Raw genomic sequence first — 20823 nt, 5'->3', positions numbered from 1 at the left:
TTTCTTTTCTAGGATACAGTATAATGCCTTGCACGCAAGAGTTACTCAACAAAATTTTCTGCTTAATTGGCTTTCTATCTTCATTTTGCCTTAGGCAAGGCATCAATGGGGTTTAAGTAATTTACTTGTTTTAATTATATGGCAGTTTCCTTAATTTTCCATTTTTCTTGACCACCGTAAGCTGGGCCTGAGGTTAACTGTTAGCTAAAATCTGCTTCCTTTACCACCCTACTAATTCTTAGTTTAAAGCACCATCTACACAGTGTGGTTTACAATGAAAAGCACATCATAGGAAATTAGGGATTCCATCTGGGGTTTCCCTCTAATTCTCCCTGGGGCCTGTGGTTTGCCACTTACAGGTCTGCACAAAGTACTGGATTCATCTTCCAGTCCCTGGAGGCTGAAATTCTTCCAAACCTGGCTCAGAATCATCTGTTCGTAAGTGGTATCTTCCTCCCTTGCACAGGGGCCTGTCTGGTTCTCAATGCACCTGCACTCCTTTGTTCATGTCTCCTGTTTAGTACCTAGCACTTTGAGGCAGGATTTATTTATGTTTGCCTTTCCACAACTGGACTGTTGGGCTCCTCAGAGCAGGAGCAGGGGTCATGTACCTCTACATGTAGTAAGTCCTCCACAAGTTTGATGCATAAATGCATGGATTAATGAGTAGATGGATATGTATACTAAATCTACGAGTTTGTATTTTACCTTTACATATGAATGTATGTAAGTAAGCTCTATGCCCAATGTGGGGCATGAACTCATAACCTCAAGATCATGAGTTGCATGCTCTACTGACTGTGCCAGCATATTCCATGCTGAGCATGGAGCCTGATATGTGGCTCAATCCCACAACCCTGAGAGCATGACCCAGGCCAAAACCAAGAGTCGGCTGCTCAACCAGACTGAGCCACCCAAAAGGCTGCACCTCTAACATTTTTAAAAATATGCAAATCTGGAGAATTTTTGGTGACAAAAGGACTGTTTCAGTTAATTCTCTTACTCTCCTTGCATGAGGTAGACACGTGCTGTTCTGGTTGTCTGGCATTCCTCCATCACTTTTTGGGATGCATTCCTCATTCTTTATGGGACCCATCCCAAGTGGTTTGGTGAAGATTGCCCTGACTCCTGACTCTCCCTGACCCCCGCTTATCAATTCTGGCCTACACCTGGCCAGTCAGAGGACATAGTAATTGGTTCAGGGTTGAGTATGCAACTTGAACAAGCAAATCCGTTTTCCTGTGATTTGTTATGTTGTGAGCTACCAGGAGAATTTAGGCTGGTGGTGCCCAGAAGCCAGCTTTCCCACCTTGTTGCAGAGAGCTTGTGTTGGAAAAAACCTTACTGGTGGAGAAAAGTGTGTGAAGTGATGAAAGGGGCCATTCTGGTGATGGGCATTGCAATTGCCTAGTGGTGTGGACTGGTTTAGATTTATATTTCCATCATGTTGATGTTCAATACCCTTCAGATTTTTCATCCTTACTGCCCTATCTGAGACTGAATCTAAGTCCTGGGAGATTATTATTTTTTCCCCAAGTTTCAGATATTATTCAGTGTAAACCCCAATACAATACACCAACATGATTTTGTGCATTTAGGGGGGAAATAATTCCTGGATAAGTGGAAAATTGTGCAGATGGCTTCTGGAAGACCTTCATTCTAAGCAGCCTTATAATGAAACATTTCATTTAGAAGTCTGGACCTTCTTCTTCAGTTTGCTATAATCTACATTCACTGAGTATAACTTGTATTGATCATTGGGACCCAGTTTGTTCCAGGGTTCTGTGTTATTCTTCCTATCCCAACTGACATCTGGATTGAACAATGCCAAGTGCAAGACATACAGTGCTGCTCCAGTACCTCTTGCCCCAATAAATATGAAGAGGGGGATCAAGTGCTGATGCTTCTTGACCTGACTGATGATCTGGTGTAACATGATTGTGGCAGAGGCCTCTTGTGCAGGAGAAGAAAAAACCAAGTTTCTGTAAGGCCTGGAACTAAGTAATGTCATGTCCTGGGAGATTCTTGACAGCTGTAAGGAGAGCCATCTGCCTTTTGGTTTTGCTCTCTCTACTCTGTACTGGCTTTTCCTAGATGTGATGACTTCCTGTGGTTCTGGAGTAGGTTGGCTTCTGTAACTTTTCTCCTCAGTGTTCCTACTGAATTGTGTGCAGTTCCACCATGGCCCAGGTGGCCTCTTCACCCAGGTCAGTCTGCAGCTTTCCTCTCCCACTCACTCATTTCATTCTGTTGGCACTTTTTTGGTAGCTCCTCTACATCCTTCTTACGGACATAGGGAAGGTGTATTAGGCTTCTCCTAAGAAATAGATTCAATAGGCTTTGTATATACAGATAAAAATTTTATTTTAAGGAATTGGCTCATGTGAATAGGGAGGTGAGCAAGCTCAAAATCTGCAGCATAGGTTGGTGGGCTGGAGAGTCATGAAGAGCCACTGCTTCAGTTCAAGGCTGAAGGCTCAAGCAAGATGATTGCTCCCCATACCCCTTGTTGCCTTTTTTTTTTTTTTTTTTGAGGCTGCTAAATACCATGGCTCTAGAGAAGGCTGCTCTTGGATTCTACTCTGCCACAGCAAGATGGAATACAACAGGGAACTTTGTTGTGAGGCACAAACCACCTCTATTCTTGAATCTTCAACTCTTCCCCTCAACTCAGCCCAGGGTGGGACAAGAGACAGCGACTTCCGCAAATTCTTCTTCCCTCTCCATTCGGCAGGCTCTGTTTGGAGCTGTGATAGTAGGGATGGGAAGGTGGGATGAAGGGGACTCATTCAGTCAGACTACCTTTCTTTTCAAGTCTTTTCCTATACCTATATCACAATTTAATTAAACTTAAAAACTGAGAATGTTTTTTTACAATGCCATTCAGAGAAGAATGGTACCCCAAAATTGTGGTAGTAAAGAACACCCTGACATCTGGTTGAAAATTCATTCTTTTATTTTAGTACATTAGCTACGTGAATATTGTATTTTCCTTTTTCATCTGCTTTCTTAAACTCAGCTGTGGGGGCTGGAAACAAAGCTATTTTAGGTAAGAAATGTCTCACCTCTATAGTTTAAAGTTAAATGAATACGTTTAAAAATTATTGGGTGGGGATAAAATCATCCATCAAAGACAAAAGCCTTGATCATGAAAAAGGAAAGCCCTTAACTTTTGAGCAGGGTCAGTTCCAATTAGAATAGAAATAGCTGAACTATGCATAAATAAACCTTACACTTTCTCCAGTTTTTCGTATTTTTACCATTTTAACCGTAAAGATGCAGAATATAGGGTGAAGGGGAGTACCTTGGTAAGATTAAAAAAAAAAGCCAATTAAAAACCAGATGCATGAATACTAGTTTAAAAAATGCTTTAAAGGGGCATCTGGGTGGCTCAGTGGGTTAAGCATCTGCCTTCTGCTTGGGTCATGATCTCAGGGTCCTGGGGATCAGCCCCCCCATCTGGCTCCCTGCTGAGTGGGGAGTCTGCTTCTCCCTCTCCCTCTGTGTGATTGCTTGCTCTCTCTCTCTCAAATAAAAAGGAAATCTTTAAAAAATGCTTTAAAGATAACCTTTATACATAAAGTAGCACTATGACCATATTTGGGCATAAGATAAAACTGAACTGCAAGAATGCAAATTGGTTTCTCTTTTCAACTAAATCCTAAATTATCACTAAGATGGAATCACTAGGTTAAAAGAACTCTACCAATCCTACTTTTGCCAAATATCTAGATCTTAACAAGCAATTTGGAAAACAACTTTGAGCAGTTTGTAAATTTCATGGAGCTTTGCTAAGGGAACAAATGCTATTGAAGACGATAAAGACACCTTTAAAACTCTGGCTCTTTTTAAAACACAATAATAAAAAATCAGAGCTTGAAAGGATTTTGGACGGTCATTCCACCATCTGAAACGTGATTTATTATTATGCTTACATAACTGGAAACAGTATTAACTTTGTAAAGTGTGTTAAACAGAAACAATGTGGCCTAGTAGAAGACCATGTAGTAATTTATTTCTTCTTGCATTTATTCAGCAATCATATAATGAGGAGATACTATTTAGCAATATTTTTCTCCATTTTTTTACTTCAGCCCCTAGCTAGCCCACATGTTTGCACTGTATGCTCAGCTCTCTGCCAGCTGTCACTCCTCTCTCCTGGGACAAAAGTGGGTTACTGCAAGCTTTCAGTATCTCCTTCCCTTCTTCCTGTCTCCCCATCCCTATTCTAGTCTGAGCTTCTTCTTTCCTGGTATGATAGGTATCCTGTATTTTTCTTAGATCCAAAAGATATACAGAATGTAGGACAAATGTCAAATAAATTGTCTCTATGTTATGAGGTAGTTCTGTGCTGTGGGAAGACTATTGAAGTCGGAGGAGTTCAAATTGAAGAGGGAAATAAAGTCATGGCAAGTTGAGGCTTGGTGGGGATATACATATGGCCTAACCAATAATCAGAACATGTGCCCCGACAAGAAAGTGAAGGTTTATAGGGAAAACAGGGCAGTATATTTGAAATCATGCTTGTTCTCATAAGTGAAGATGCACCGTCACCAAACTTACATAGTGTTTGTTACATCTCTTGATTAATTGGGGGAAAATACTGGCGGTGATGGGATTACAGGAATTATTTGAATGAAGAGTGCTGGACAAACTTACAATGAAAGAGGAGGGAGAAAATACTCCAGGTACAGGGTTAGGCATGGGAACAGGCAAGAGAAAAAGGGAAGTGTACATTTAGTCAAGTACCTGACTGAACATTTACATGATTGCCTAACTTTATGGCTAAGAGATTTTCCATTTTCCCCTCATTTTTAAAAATTGCTTTTGATTGGAGACACAGAACTACTACTGGGAAGAATTACTAGGGGAGCCTGGGTGGCTTAGTTGGTTAACTATCTGCTTTGGGCTCAGGTCATAATCATGGAGTCCAAGGACTGAGCTCCCTGCACAGCGAGAGTCTGCTTCTCCCTCTCCCTTTGCCCTTCCCTTCTGCTGATGAGCTTATGTCCTCTTTTTCCACTCTCACTTTCAAATAAATAAATAAAATCTTAAAAAAAAATTACTTGTTATCCCATAGTATATGTTTAAGATTTAATCTTTACAAGGTAGGAATCATCCACATTTTCCTATGAGAAAACCAAAGAATAACTAACTCCCATAGTTATGCAGCTAGCAATAGCAAATTCTTGACTGTCTGATTCCAATGAATTTGTTTCAGCTAAGAGGACATAACCTGAATTTCCTAAACAGAATCTGGAATTGAGGGATTCTGTCAAGATTCATGGGCTTGAGAGTAACAAGAATCATACTTGAAATCACTTCACATCCGGTTTTAAAACTTCAAAAGTGGAAGGAAAATACTTTAAAAAATACTGCACATTTTTTAAAAGACTGAGGCAAAGTGGACCATGGCATAAAAACCAAATTATCCGTGTAGAAAAGGCCTGCATGAGGTGGGTTTATGATCCAGCGCTATCCTCCTGAGGTCTCATTTCTTCATCAGTAATTTGGATTTTTGAGACCCTCTTAAGTTATTCAAACTTTCTGAATATTCACTTTTAAACTAACACCTACTTCAAAATAGAAAGTTTTCAGCTCCTTCTCAGCCAGGTACTGTAGATAACAGGGCAAGAAGTGGAACCCTTCATAAGGAGAGCCTCATCACTCAGGGTGTCCAGAAATCCCGCCCAGGGTGCCATGCAGCCTGATGCCCTTCACTAATTCTCATGCACAGAACTTGATTAATATTTAAAGAACACTCCGGTCTTCCTTTCTACCATTATTAAGGAAGCTAACCTGTCATTATTCTACAGATGGGTTCCTACTAGATTATGACATGGCCTTTTAGGTTATATAGTTAAGGGCGCGGCTCTGGAGTCAACTGAAACTGGGTTCAAACGCAGTCCTGTTCCTCCTGGGCAGCCTTAAGGACATTCCTCTATTAAATGGGCAAATCTTCAAAGGGAAACAACACAGTTCCCACACCACAGAGCGGCCGTGTGTGGATGGATAACCCACCAAAAGCCCAGGGCAGGGACCAGCAAATTCCAACAAACCTTAGCCTGAAAGTGAAAACTTTTCAAAGGGATTAAGGGACATTCCATTAGAACCAGTTGTCAATGACATTTTAGGAGATCCCTTTTTTCTTTTTTTAAAAGATTTATTTATGAGAGAGAGAGAGAGGCAGAGACATACAGGGAGGAACAGGTTCCCCACCAGGAGCCTGACATGGGACTGGACTCCAGGATCATGACCTGAGCCCAAGGCACACGCTCAACCACTGAGCCACCCAGGAGCCCCAGGAGATTCCCCTTTTCAGCAAAAGTCCACTTCTACTTGAATTTGCAGAAGTCTAGAATTTTTTAAAAAATATTTTACTTAATCATGAGACACAGAGAGAGGCAGAGACACAGGCAGAGGGCGAAGCAGCAGCCCCCTGCGGGGAATCTGATGCTGGCCTCCATCCCAGGACCCCCAGTCGTGACCTGAGCTGAAGGCAGGCGCTCAACCACGGGTCACCCAGGGGCCCCGCAAGTTTAGATTGCGATGCACTGATGGATTTTAGTGAAGCAAGACAATTAGCAGCTTGGGCTAGTTACTGTCCCCGTGACTCAAGTCCGGGCTTCTGGCTTCTCTGGGGGCTTGGTCGCCTCAAGACGCGCAGGCAGAGGCGGACCGGACCGCACGGGGAGGCGAGGCGGCAGGTGTGCGCGGCACCGTCCCGCCTCCGGGAGGGGAAGGTTTGCCTGTGGCCGGGGCGCCGGCGGCTCCCAAGCTCGTGCACCGCAACCCATTACGTAACTGCGGCGGCCGGGCCTCGGGGCCGTTCGGAGCCGGGCGGGGAGAAGGTTACAGCGCCCGCGGCCGCCGCCGGCCTCCCCGAGTTCCGCGTGTGGCTGTTAGGGGCCGTTGACGTTTGAATTTCCCTGAACCGCTGGGTGTGGGCGGCGGCGCGGACCCGCCCCGGAAAGCCTCGGGGCTCCTTCCCGCCACCCGCAGGCCCGGCCCCCTCCGGGGGGCCCTTGTGTGGGGGGGGGCCTGGCCGCCAGGCGAGCTGTCCCGGGCGCCCCACGCGGCCGCCCTGAGCCCTTCCCCCGCCCCGCCCCGCGCGCCAGGCCGACGGTTGCCCGAGGCCCCGAATTTGAATCGAGAGGCCCGGCCCCCGGGCCCCGGAGCGCGCCGCCCGCTCCCCATTGGCCGGCGGCAGTCACGTGGGCCCCGGCGCGCGCCCGCCATGTTGGAGAGTGCGGCGCCACTGCCCGCGCCACCTCCGCCCCCCGCCGCCCTCCTCCCTCCCCCCGCCTCCCCCCCCGCCCGCCGCTCCGCGCCTCCAGAGAGGAAACAAAGTGCTGCGGGCGGGAGACTCGGCGGCGGCGGCGGCGGCGGCGCGCGGACCCTGCTCGGCGCTCCCGGTCACCCTCGCCCGAACCTTCCCGCGCGCGGGTGTGAGTGCGTGTGCGTGTTTCTTACAAAGGGCATTTTGCGACTGGCTGATTGGCAGCCTTCCCCGCTCGCCCTTTGTGCTGTGACCCGGCTCCCGCCGACCCAGGTGCTTCTCCCGGGGGGGCGCGGGTCGTCGGTCCGTGCCTTCGGTCGCCGCCTCGCCGTCCGCAGCCCCTCCCCGCTCCGCCCGCCCGCCCGCCATGGCGACCGCGACCCCCGTGCCGCCGCGGTCGGGCAGCCGCGCCAGCGCCCCTGCGACGCCGCTGAGCCCCACGCGGCTGTCGCGGCTCCAGGAGAAGGAGGAGCTGCGCGAGCTCAACGACCGGCTGGCGGTGTACATCGACAAGGTGCGCAGCCTGGAGACGGAGAACAGCGCGCTGCAGCTGCAGGTGACGGAGCGCGAGGAGGTGCGCGGCCGCGAGCTCACCGGCCTCAAGGCGCTGTACGAGACGGAGCTGGCCGACGCGCGCCGCGCGCTCGACGACACGGCCCGCGAGCGCGCCAAGCTGCAGATCGAGCTGGGCAAGTTCAAAGCCGAGCACGACCAGCTGGTGCTCAAGTGAGTGTTGGCCCGGCGGCCGCGGGAGCCCGGCCAGGGGCGGGGGGATGGGAAGGAGAATCGAGGGGCTCCTGGCGGGGCGCGGGCGCGCGGGGGCGCGGGGGCGCGGAGGGGGCTCGAATGCCAGCGACGCCGTGGCCCGGGGGCACGTTTCCGTCCCCCGGCCACGCGGCGGGACCGGGCGCGGCGCGCACCCCGAGACCGAGACCGAGACCGAGAGGGGCTCTCCGGCGGGTAGGCCCGGCGAGCCCCGGGTGCGGGCCGGCGGAGCCTGGGCGCGCGCTCGGATGCGCGCTCCGGCTTCCGGCCAGGCCCGAGACAAAGCGGCTGGCGGGGTTGCGGTGCCGGGATCGCCGGCCGGGGAAGACGGGCTGCCCGCCTCGAGAATGAATGAGCTGTGCGCGGGCGGAGAGAGGAAGGGGAGGGACCTGCCTCCGGCGTCCCGGTCTCCCGGGGGTGGGTCCGGCTTTTGCGCGCTCAATCTGGGCCCTGTGACATTTTGCCATCTCTCTACGCCTGTCTTGGGCGGGGAGGGAGGGCGGGGTCTGAACTGTCTGCCCGCCCAGGGTAAGTTGGGTGTTTAGGCTCTTGAGCATTCCCTGGGGAAAGGTGTCCTTTCCCTCCGGGACGTCAGGCACGGGTCCCCCGGGTGCTCTTCTGGACCCCACGACCCGAGCTGGGTTGGTGCGTGTCGTGGCTGCGGTCCCCGGACCCGCGGCCTGCCCACCCCGCGGCAGCAACCTCCTCCCCGAGCTTTTGCACTCCCTTAACGTAGTCGGTTGGTCTCTCTGGTTCTGGAGAGACCCTTTCAGCCCCCACGTCTGTTATCGTGACTAATGACAGGCCAGGGCTGGTGAAAGGGTTGTCGTGTGGATGCGGAGTGTTGGGGCTATTTTGAGTTTGTAATTACTTCCCCTAAGGGGGTCTGAGTTTTCGGTCCGGGGCGCCGGGATCAACTTGCAAGCCTTTGCTGAGGCCACCGCCACCTTGACTTTCCGATGAGCAAAATGGCGTGATTCTGATCGGTAGGCTGCTAGTGTTGATGTCATGCGTTAGATATTTGCTAAAATTGCTTCCAGAACTCATGGCCTCCATCCTTTATCGTCCGTCGGAATTTCTGGAGTTGCTTGGCTCTTGATTTTGACTCTGTTTGCCCACGAATGTCTTTCTGTCTGTATCTGTGTGAATGTCCCGGTCTCAATCTCTGTGACTTTCGTATGTGTGCGTCTTTCCTTCCCTGCCTTATTAGTGTTTGAAAACATGGATCATGAAAAATAAGTGCACTTGATAAAAAAAATAATTGTAGACTTGGTTATATGACAGACGGGTGACATTCTCCTGTTTCCAAAAGGCAATTGTGTTTCACTCTTTTTCTTATTTATTTGGATGTTTAGTTCCCTAACTCGATAAAAGCTTATTTTTCTTTTTCTTGAATTTACTGAGCTTTGAGGTCATCTTTTGAAATGGATCCTTTCGCTCACAGCACTGCCCAATTTGTTAATTTTTTTGTCCCGAATTTCTTCAATGTTTTTGTTATTGAATGTTTTCAAATCCTAGATGCCATTGCTTGTAATGACTTGCCATTACTGTATGTACTACTAAGAAAAAAACATTAGAACCAACTGTGTAGGATCCATCCCGTTGGACGCGTTTCTGTTTCAGAGGTGTTAAAATGTGACACTATTTATGTTATGTGCCAGTCTCTGTTGTATGTGCAGAGACTAAAAAAAAAATTTTTTTTTGAAGATATTATTTCTTTAAGAGAGAACGAGCAGAGAAGAGAGATTGAGGGAGAGAAAATGAGCCCGGGGGGGGGGGGGCGGTGGGGGGGGAGGCGGGCAGAGGGGCAGAGTTAGACAGAGAAGCAAATTTCCTGCTGATGGTAGGGCTCGATCCAGGACCCTAGGTCATGATTTGAGCTAAAGGCAGATGCTTAGCTGACTGAGCCACTGAGGCACTCCAGAGACTACAGAGATTTTTAAAGAAATAAATTACTGACCTTATGTTGCTGAGTACAGTAGGAGTGATACCCAGCAAACAAATAAAGGTCCTGTTTCATCTAATCTGAAGCATTTTGGTGCTTATGCTTTTATAATCTTTCCAAAAGTTAACTACTGAAGATTTTTCACATAGTAACAAGACTGCCACCTGGCTGACTGTAGTTATAAAATGGTATGTATGGATGTGGAGGAGGAAGAGAAGAGAGTCAAAACATACTCAGTGTTATATAATAAATAAGTACTAGGGATGTAGTATACAACATGATGTCTGTAGGTCATCATGTCATACAATATATAGGAAACTTAAGAAGCTAAGTCTTAATAGTTCTCATCACAAGAATTTCCCACCCTTTTTTTTCTTTTTGTATCTTTTTTTTTTTTTTTAAGATTTTATTGATTCATGAGAGACACACAGAGAGAAAGACAGACAGAGGCAGAGACACAGGTAGAGGGAGGAGAAGCAGGCTCCATGCAAGGAGCCAGACAAGAGACTTGAACCTGGGAATCTGGGATCATGCCCTGAGCCAAAGGCAGATAGATGCTCAACCACTGAGCTACCCAGGTGTCCCTTCTTTTTGTATCTATGTGAGGAGATGAATGTTAGCTGAACCTATTGTGTTAATCATTTCAGGGTATATGTAAATCAAAGCATCATGCTGTATGCTTTAAACTTACACAGTAATGTGTGTCTTTTTGTCAGTTAAAGTGGAGAAAATGCTATGTATGGATTGTAAGGTGCATGCTAGTTTCAGTAAGATTAAAAGGTGAAGAATAGGGGTGTCTGTGTGGCTATTCGGTTAAGCATCCGACTCTTGGTTTTGGCTTAGATTGTGATCTCAGGGTTCTGAGATCAAGTGGGGAGTCTGCTTCCCTCCTCTCTCTCCCTCTGTTCCCCTCCTCTCTCTCCCTCTGTTCCTACCCCAACTTGCACATGTGCTATCTTTCAAATAAGTAAATTTTTTAAAAAAGCGAAGAATAGGGATCCCTGGGTGGCGCAGCGGTTTGGCGCCTGCCTTTGCCCCAGGGCGCGATCCTGGAGACCCGGGATCGAATCCCACGTCGGGCTCCCGGTGCATGGAGCCTGCTTCTCCCTCTGCCTGTGTCTCTGCCTGTGTCTCTGGCTCTGTCTCTCCTTCTATCTCTCAAGAATTAAAAAAAAAAAAAAAGCGAAGAATATGTGTTAGAATCAATAAAGTAATGTACCTGGTATAATATTAGGTAATAACAGATGCAAGAGGAATAAAAATAAAGCGTAGTGTGGCACCTGGGTGTGCAGTGGATTAAGCATCTGACTCTTTTTTGGGGGGGGAGGGACTCTTTTTTTTTTTTAAGGTTTTATTTATTCATGAGAGACACAGAGGCAGAGACACAGGCAGAGGGGGAAACAGGCTCCCTGCAGGGGGTGATGGTGGGGAGCCCAATGTGGGACTTGATTCCAGGACCCTGGGATCATGCCCTGAGCTGAAGGCAGACGCTCAACCACTGAGCCACCCACGTGTCACAAGCATTTGACTCTTGATTTCAGCTCAGGTTGTGATCTCCCAGTACTGAGATCCAGCCCTGCCCTGTGCAGAGTCGGCTTGGGTCTCTTTTTCGTTCTCCCTTTGCTTCTCTGATGCACATGCATGAGCTGTCTCTCTAAAATAATAAATGTTTAATAAAGGAAGATGAAGGGATGGTGTAGTTAAGGAAGGCCTGCTTAGGGATTGATACTTGAAGATAATATCCTGAGATATCTTGTAGTGTGCTGGGATTAAAAATATATTTTTAAAATCTGTATACCTTTCATCAGCATCAGATATATTTTCTTTCTGACATGCCACCAGTTGCTCAAAACATGCCATGTTTTACTTTGAGGTTTCAACCCTGATATTAAAAAAAACCTTTAAAGATTTTATCCAGGTATTTGAGAGAGAGAGAGTACACATGCATGGGGGGAGAGGGGCTGAGGGACAAGCAGACTCCCCACTGAGTGTGGAGCTTGGGATCAGGACCTGAGCCAAAGTCAAACACTTAACTGACTAAGCCAACTGACTAAGCCATCCCGCTGCCCCAATCCTGATGTTTTTGGTACAGTTTTGTCCCTAACTGGCCTTTCACTTTTCTTGTTGAGGGACAAGACTTTTTTTTTTTTACATGAAGATTTTATTTATTTATTCATGAGAGACACAGAGGGAGAAGTAGGCTCCCTGGAGGGAGCCCAATGTGGGACTCAATCCCGAGATTTTGGGATTGTGACCTGAGCCAAAGACAGATGCTCTTTCTGCTCTTAGGACATACTGTACACTTGATATCCTCCTAGTGGACCTTAGACCCAGTTTCCTCCCAGATTACATATTTTCCTTTCCTTGATGTCTTGCCTCATTTTGTTGGAGAACATCCTTAGGTAACTTACTCAGAAAAGTTGGCAGGATGTGAACTTTGAGTCCTCTGTGTCTGAAAATACCTTTGTTTTGTTTCATGCTTGATTGATAGTTGGATTAGGTATAGAATACTGGTTCAACATCTTTTCCTCAGAACTTGGGAATATATTGCTCCATTGTCATGTAGAGTCCAGAGTTGTAGTGTCTGTCTGATGCCAGTCAGATATTTTCTTTTGGTAATTACTTTTGCTTTTCCTCTGTGTAGTAGGCTTTGAATTTTCTTTTATCCTGGTTTTCTGAAATTGTGTGGTGGTAAGCCTAGGAATGGATATTTCTGTTATGCATCTTTACTGTTATAAGTGGTTTCTTTCTATTTAAAGTCTTGATCTTTACTTCACTCTGGGAAACCTACTTTATTCCCTGCTTTTCTGTGCTCTGTTTTCTTTGTTCTGTGGTTAATATGTTAAACACTTTTGTCTCAACAACAACAACAAAATTTAAGTTCTCATAAATTTGACTCTTTTGTAGCTCAATAGTGACATTGTAAAGGTTGAGGTCATACTTTTAATTCCAAGAAATCTTTTTGTATGGGTGTATTCATCCCTTCACTTTGTTTCTGTTTTAAGGATGCATTCTTTAATCTGTCAAAGGATAATACTTAGGGTTATTTTATCAGTTTATTTTATTTTATTTTTAAAATTTTATTTATTCATGAGAGAGAGAGGCAGAGAGACACAGGAAGAGGGAGGAATAGGCGCCATGCAGGGAGCCTGACGTGGGACTCATCCTTGGTCTCCAGGATCAGGCCCTGGGCTGAAGGCAGCGCCAAACCACTGAGCCACTAGGGCTGCCCTACTTAGGGTTATTTAAAAATTCTTTTCTGTTCACTGGTTTATCTTTTTCCCTCCCTACTCACTCGTTCCTTTTGTTTGGCTTGTTTTCTTGCAAATGACTTTTGTGTGGTCTTGGTTGTCAATATTTACAAATGAATGGTTGAACATTACTGCTTTAGCCATCAGATAGTTCCTTCCCTGCATTTTCTAATGGAAGAGCAAATTAGGACCTCTTTATGTGTGATTGGGATGTACTATTGGCTAACTTGTTGGAAAACCTGCAGTTAGAGTAATGGATGCTGAGGAGGATCAGGTACAAAGCTGTTCTACAAGCTAATGCCCCCATTTTGAGTCTTCCTCACTTTCCCCTGTAGTCCTTCTGGGCATGTTTTGTGATACATACTTTTATATATGTTTCACCTATAGAAATTTTGTTGTAATGTCTGCTAATGATTCCTTCCCAGTTCACTTTAGTGCTATGGTTTTATTTTATGCGGCATATTTAATTACCTTTTTATTAGGGTGTAGTGGGGTGGCTAATGTCTATATGTAGCAATCTTTGAAAGTCTTGGAAACCATTTAATTTTGAGCAATAATTGAAGTATGATTGGTGAGATGAAAAGGAAATTTTTTTGCCTATTTGGGTCCATTTAGCTCTTATTTAAGTGTAATTATCTAATTTTTTATTTAGACTCCTAATAATTAGTGTATCATGTAGGTAGATTAAGAAAATTCTAGATTTCAAGGGTGCCTGGGTAACTCATTTGGTTAAGTGTCTGCCCTCAGTTCAGATCATGATCCTGAGGTCCTGGGATTGAGCTCCCCCCGACCCCCCCCCCCCCCCCCCCCCCCCCCCCCCCCCCCGCGCCGCCCCGGCCTGCCCCACCCGGCGAATCCCTTTTCAAGCGGAGTCTGCTTGTCTCTCTCCCTCTGTCCTCTTCCCACTGCCCCTGCTCTTGCTTATGGTCTAACAAATAAAATCTTTAAAAACATTATAGATTCCAAAATTACTTGGTTCCTTTTTGGTTCCTCAGCACACAATGTACCTCAAAGACCGAAGCATTTACGGGACGCTTGGTCCTCCTGGAGAGAATTTGACAACAGCTTCCATCTGCTTGATCTCTCACAGGAGAACATCTCAGATCTAAGATAGAGCTGCTTTGATTCAGTTGAAGCCTACTTATATTTTATTGGAAGGTTTTTTGGGGAAGAGTTTCTAAGAATGAAGATGAGTACCATCAGTCAACACTTTAAACAAAAAAGGAAGATTGACATTTCAGAATTTCAGTATTAACCAATTTTACAGGGAAGCTAGATATAGGAGAATTAAATTTGTTGGTCATTGACCAGTGATTGATTTTGTGGATGCATGTTTTTTTTTTTTTTTCCTTCCATGATACAGGTCCACAGTTTTTTGTGTGTAAAACCTTTAAGGCCAGATATGTTCTAGAAGTAAAAACACTTTGAGTTTTAAGAAGGTAATATGCATGTACTGTATATAGGATACCCCCATTGGGGTCCAGGGGATAGCTAAGCACTCCATTGTGAAACATATTTCTGCAAGGAAAGACATTAATAGAGTAAGTGGAGAAAGACAACTAAAAATAGCCTCATGTCCATTTAGGTCAAGTTTTGTCATCAATTGAATTAATCAAAATTTTGGGTTTTAGAAACTCTGAAAGTGCATATAAGGGAGTATGGGTTTATGTTTTTGTTTTTAAAGATTTTATTTGTATATTTTAGAGGACATGTGAGTGGGAGTGGTTGGAAGGGTGGAGGGGGGGGGAGAGGAGAGCTTAATCCCATGACCCTCAGCTCATGACCTCAGCCAAAACCAAAAGCTGATGCACAACTCATTGAGCCACCCAGGTGTCACTGGATTTGTGCCTTTTTTTTTGTTTGTTTTTTTAAGGTTATTTATTTATTCATGAGAGACACAAGGAGAGAGAGAAGCAGGCTCCACACAGGGTGTGGGACTCGATCCCAGACTCCAGGATCATGCCCTGGGCCAAAAAGGCAGGTGGTAAACCATTGAGCCACCCAGGTGTCCCTGGATTTGTGTTTTTAAATTGACTGCTTTTTATTAAATTCACTGGATTCATCAGGTCTAAAGTTGTCTTATATTCCTCATATGTTTTGTGGTAGCTATTAAAGCTTGAAAAGGAGCAAAATTAACTGTAGTAAAGTTTCTCTTTTTTGAGTTATGAATTAGGAAAGTTGTGATGGGAGCTAACTGGTATATAACAAATATAATGGGTGCTGAAGGATTATTTAAGATGCTGAGCCAATTTTACTGTCTCTTCATTTAAAAAAACTTAAATAGGCTGTCCCATGAAACAGCTTAATGTTTTACAGTATTAGGCCTCAAAGCGGGTGTTTTCAGAGTAATCTTTGAGATAATAAAAAATTAATCTCAAGTTAAAAAATTTAATGATTTAAAGTGTAATTTCTTGCCTTTTCAAAATAAATGGTGCTTCTTTTTAAATACAGTTTAATAAAAGTTTCTTTTTTGTCCTAACACTGTAACATTGTGTTTCTTCATGGTATATATTTTCCTGAAGGTTTTTAGAATGTCACTATTCCCAAGCACCATTGCTTTGAGGAAGATGGATTTGAGATTGAGGGATTAAACCTTTGGGGAAAATAACATTCTTTTGATTTTGTTTTGCTATTACTTTAGTAAGGAAACTTCTAATGGAAAATTTGGATTTGTATGTTTTCATTAAAAAGTGCATACTGAAAAAAAATTAAAAAAAAGTGCATACCGGTACATATGCAATGTTAACATAGTTCGGACACTGAATCACAATAGCATGAGATTGGCTAGTATCAAGCAAGATTACTACATGAAGTTGCAGCTTCCTACTTTTTGTGACTTGGGGCTGGTACTTTATTTATTTTTTTAAAAGATTTTATTTATTTATTTATTCATGAGAGACACAGAGAGAGAGAGAGGCAGAGACCCAGGCAGAGGGAGAAGCAGGCTCCATGCAGGGAGCCTGATGTGGGACTCAATCCGGGGTCTCCAGGATCAGGCCTCGGGCTGAAAGCGGCGCTAAACCCGCTGAGCCACCCAGGCTGCCTGGGGGCTGGTACTTTAATTCTTTGAGTCCACGTTTCCTCATCTGTATAATTGGGATAAGGAGGGAGTGGCAGTTTTCTGAATTTCAGGAAGAATTAAGAAACTTACACCATTTTTATTAGCTTGTTATTTATTTGTATTATATAATGATGAATTTTTATCCAGCAGTATTTGGATAAAATATTGCTAATATTTTAGCTATATTATATTTAACAGGGAAATATTTAGCAATGAAAGTTGCTAAAGTTTTAGCAATTTTAAAGAGTAATGAAATATAGATATGCTAAAATAATTTTTCCTATTACTTTCCTAGTAGGGAAGGGTGTTGGAATTTACTATATATTTGGACTTAGTACATATGTATATGCTTCCTTTGTTGGTTTTCTATATGTTTTAGTTACTGATAGAATGAAATTTAAGAAATGTGTATATAGATAGGGTAAACAACATCTGCAAGGTTGTTTTAACATTCATGTTTAGGTTTCAAACTTAAAATAATAAATGCTAATCTGCTTTAGGGAATGTTCTTTGTACGTAGAATGATGAGTTGAAAAACAGAAACCTTCATCACATGTGTTACTTGGTCTTTTATGTCCTTATTTTGCTCTGGTAGAAGCAAGTTGACAGTAACACCCTGGCCTTAATACAAGAGCTGTAAAACTGCATTTTATTTTATTTTATTTATTTATTTATTTTTTTTAATTTTTTTTTTAAATTTTTATTTATTTATGATAGTCACACAGAGAGAGAGAGAGGCAGAGACACACGCGGAGGAAGAAGCAGGCTCCATGCACCGGGAGCCTGATGTGGGATTCGATCCCGGGGTCTCCAGGATCACGCCCTGGGCCAAAGGCAGGCGCCAAACTGCTGCGCCACCCAGGGATCCCTAAAACTGCATTTTAAAATTAACTTTCAGGGGAATAGATGGAAGGATGAAACACCTAGAATTGGTGTTAAAGTTTAGGAAGCAAATCCTAAGTAATTAAACTGTCATAACACTTCCTGTGCTTTCAAAGGATGTTTGGTAGAGCAAGATGTCTTTTGGAGTTGTTGGGATTTAATCCCTAGGTTTAATCCCTTCAACTAGATAATCTTTAGTGTACCCAGATTCAAGAAAGTAAACAGAATGAAAGATAAAGCACTATAAAAATATGTTGCTGATGCTTTTTTTCCCCCTCCTCTACACAATCTGTTAATGTTTGTCTTTAATTTGTCGGGGTGAATCACCTCTGGTATGTCCGAGTTAGAGATCTTTAGATTTTATAGAAGTGTAGGTCTGTTTCATTCACAAATAGATTGAGGCTGAGGCATCGAGTCATGGGAGCCTAACTGAAGTTCTTAGTTACTTGGGATCTAAGGAAGTTTCCTTTTTTTTAAAAAAAATTTATTTACTTATTTATTTATTTTTCTAAGGGAGTTTCCTAATCAGGGTTTTTTTACTTCTTTTTTTCACTGTATTTCTGTGATAAGAGGATTGTCTGCTGACTGTTACATTTGGGGAATTAAAGTTTTTTTATTACACAGAATTATTACATTTGTTATGGAAAATTAGAAAATACAGGTGAGCACCAAGAGGAAAATAAAAAATCACCTTTGTTCCATAAAAAGCTCTGAAGTTTTTCTGTTAATATCCAAATTATTAACAAAAAATGGTTCTTTATTTTAACAAAATCAGTCTCGATAAGTACCTTTTTCGTGCAGCATTATTTTGCAAATATCTTTACATGTCAGTAAGTGTACTGTGCTATCATTTAACACATTTTAAAGATACATTGATAACATTATTGGTCACTTAGCTTACTATGTTCAAGGGTGTATACCTCATAGTAACTGTGTATCTACCAATTTCCCAGAGACCATTAGAGCACCACGATTATCCTCTTTTGCTGACAGTATAACAGGTTTTTTCTTTTGGTTAACTTATTATCTTTTAAGGATTTTATTTATTTATTCATGAGAGACACAGGGAGCGGCAGAGACATAGGTAGAGAGAGAAGCAGGCTCCCTATAGGGAGCCTGCTGTGGGACTGGATCCCAGGACCCGGAAATCACAGCCTGAGCCAAAGGCAGATGCTCAACCACTGAGCCACCCACTGCCCCTCTTTTGGTTAACTTAATGCTTAAATGTTAACTATTTTACTGGTTAAAGTAATTACCATTTTGCCAATTTTTGATGCCACCAGCAGCAGGCAAGTTCCTATTTCCTGTTTAGAGGAATTTATTTATTTTATTATTTTTAAAAGATTTATTTATTCATGAGAGATAGACTGAGAGAGAGAGGCAGAGACATAGGCAGAGGGAGAAGCAGGCCCCTCACAGGGAGCCTGATGTGGGACTTGATCCCGGATCCCGGGATCAAAATCTGAGCCAAAGGCAGGCACCCAACCGCTGAGCCACCCAGGCGTCCCATGTTTAGAGGAATTTAATTTTAATTTTGGAGATTCTTTCTAGTTCTTGGTGTTTTTTTAAAAGGAAGGGGTTGTTGGAGGGGCAGAGAGAGAGAGAGAGAATCCCAAGGATGTTCCATACCTGGCGCAGAGATCAACATGGGGCTTTGATATATGATCTAGAAATCATGACTTGAGCCAAAATCCAGAGCTATACACTTAACCAACTTAGCCACCAAGGCGCCCCAAATTCTTGATCATTTTTACATCGTAATGCTAATGTTGTTGGCATAAAGGGGTCAAACAGTTGAGACTCAGGTTTATAATCTTATGTTTCTGTTGATACTTTTGGTGTGGGCCTAGGTGATAAATAACATTTTCCTTAGCTAATCTGTTTACTTGGTCCTTTTATTTTTTTATTTTTATTAAAGATTTATTTGTTTATTCAGTCAGAGAGAGTGAGAGAGAGGCAGAGACACAGGCAGAGGGAGAAGCAGGCTCCATGCAGGAAGCCCGATGTGGGACTTGATCCTGGGTCTCCAGGATCACACCCCAGGCTGCAGGTGGCGCTAAACCGCTGCGCCACCAGGGCTGCCCTAGTTGGTCCTTTTAAAATTTAACTTTTTTGTCTTCACTGCTTTTGGATTTATTGATCATAGAATTAGAACGCTTTTGCTCCTAGAAGAGGTCTTGGATCGTGTGATCTAACCACCTCATTTTGTGGATACAGAAATTGAGACCTAGAGAGATTAAAGTACTTGTGCAAGATACAGGACAGAAAGTGCTAACATTCATTTTGTGCTTAACTTGTTCGTCAAGCATGATGCTGAATGCTTCACAGTCACTGTCTTTTAAGCCTTACAGTGACACTCTTTGATGATTAGGGAAACTTGAGGCTCAGAGAACTTAGCAGATAAATGGTAGAGGTAGAATAAGTCCTACCTCTGTCTTCTAGCATTGTCAGAGTTTTTACATGGATCATTTCAGTTTTTTAAAAAAGTAAGCTCTGTGCTCAACATGGGGCTTGAACTCATGACCCTGAGATGAAGAGTTACACGCTCCCCTGACTGAGCTAGCCAGGTGCCCCTATGTGCCATATCGTTTAATTCTTACATGAGTGCTATTCTACGGGTTTCCTGGCCTGAAGCAGGTTCACCACACACTGTCATTGGGTTGAGACTTGAACTCTCTTACACGGGACAATTGATTTTCAGGTTTGTTTGGTTTTTACTTTTGCAAATGGTATTGGATGTGTATTTTTCACAGTGATAGTTCATAGTCCCCAGGAGGTAATTTTGGTTTTATCAGTAGAGTGCAGAAATGGAAGCAGCTGTTTGAAATACTAATTGATGGCTTCATTTGCTAATAAGGAAAGGGTGAAGATGAATTACTGAAAAAAGACTCATCTTTCTTAAAAGCTACTTTCCTACTTTACTCTCAGCCTTAATAATAATTATAAGGAATTAAAATCTCTTGTTTTTAATAAACTCAGGAGAGGAATTTTTTTTAAACATTTTTAAAAATTTTTATTTATTTATGATAGTCACAGAGAGAGAGAGAGAGAGAGAGGCAGAGGGAGAAGCAGGCTCCATACACCAGGAGCCCGACGTGGGATTTGATCCCGGGTCTCTAAGATCGCGCCCTGGGCCAAAGGCAGGCGCCAAATCTCTGCGCCACCCAGGGATCCCAGAGAGGAATTTTTTTTAACTTAAAATTTTTTTTCAGAAATGTTGTTTTCACTTTTTATTCACATATTTGTGGAATAGAACTATATGCCAGGCCTTGACCCAGATGCTCAGAATAGATGGAACGCTCAGTCCTTATTATCAAGTTGCTTACATTTTTGCAGAAAACAAATACTATGCTATTGTGATACTGTAAATGCAGTATATTAATACAGTGTAATAAGTGTTATGGTGAGAGTATCCACATGGTGTTCTGGAGGAAAAGACTACAGCTTAAGGCAAACTCGGAGCCTTGTGAAGTTTTGAAAGACATCCCAGGGGAATGAGCTAAGTATTGGGAGCTAAATAAGCACTAGATGGTTGGGAAACGTTAGAAGAGGGTGTTTTCCTGAATGGCAGGCTCTAACTAGAGCAATAAGTATGTATGTGTGTGGTAGAGGACAGTTGAATTTTAAGAAATGAGGAGCC

The 20823-nt window shown here is 43.8% G+C and overlaps 1 protein-coding gene and 1 pseudogene across 4 annotated transcripts in view; one reads left to right on the top strand and one right to left on the bottom strand.

Annotated features, from left to right (window-relative positions):
* Nucleotides 1-1607: 1607 nt before the first annotated feature.
* On the bottom strand, nucleotides 1608-1936 carry LOC112917106 (cytochrome c oxidase subunit NDUFA4 pseudogene; annotated as a pseudogene).
* A 5269-nt stretch (nucleotides 1937-7205) lies between these two features.
* Nucleotides 7206-20823, top strand: part of LMNB1 (lamin B1) — a 57017-nt gene continuing 43399 nt past the window's right edge. The window contains exon 1 of one of the 4 annotated variants that reach the window (XM_025994998.2): nucleotides 7206-8005. In XM_025994998.2, coding sequence (XP_025850783.1) covers nucleotides 7647-8005 — 359 coding nt within the window. In that variant the 5' untranslated portion in view covers nucleotides 7206-7646. The other 3 variants (XM_072728665.1, XM_072728664.1, XM_025994999.2) reach the window with 3 other exon arrangements.

This window comes from Vulpes vulpes, chromosome 12 (genome assembly GCF_048418805.1).
Source record: "Vulpes vulpes isolate BD-2025 chromosome 12, VulVul3, whole genome shotgun sequence".
Taxonomy (NCBI): Eukaryota; Metazoa; Chordata; class Mammalia; order Carnivora; family Canidae; genus Vulpes; species Vulpes vulpes.
Note: the sequence above shows the minus strand (reverse complement) of the source record. Positions and strands in the feature narration are given on the sequence as shown.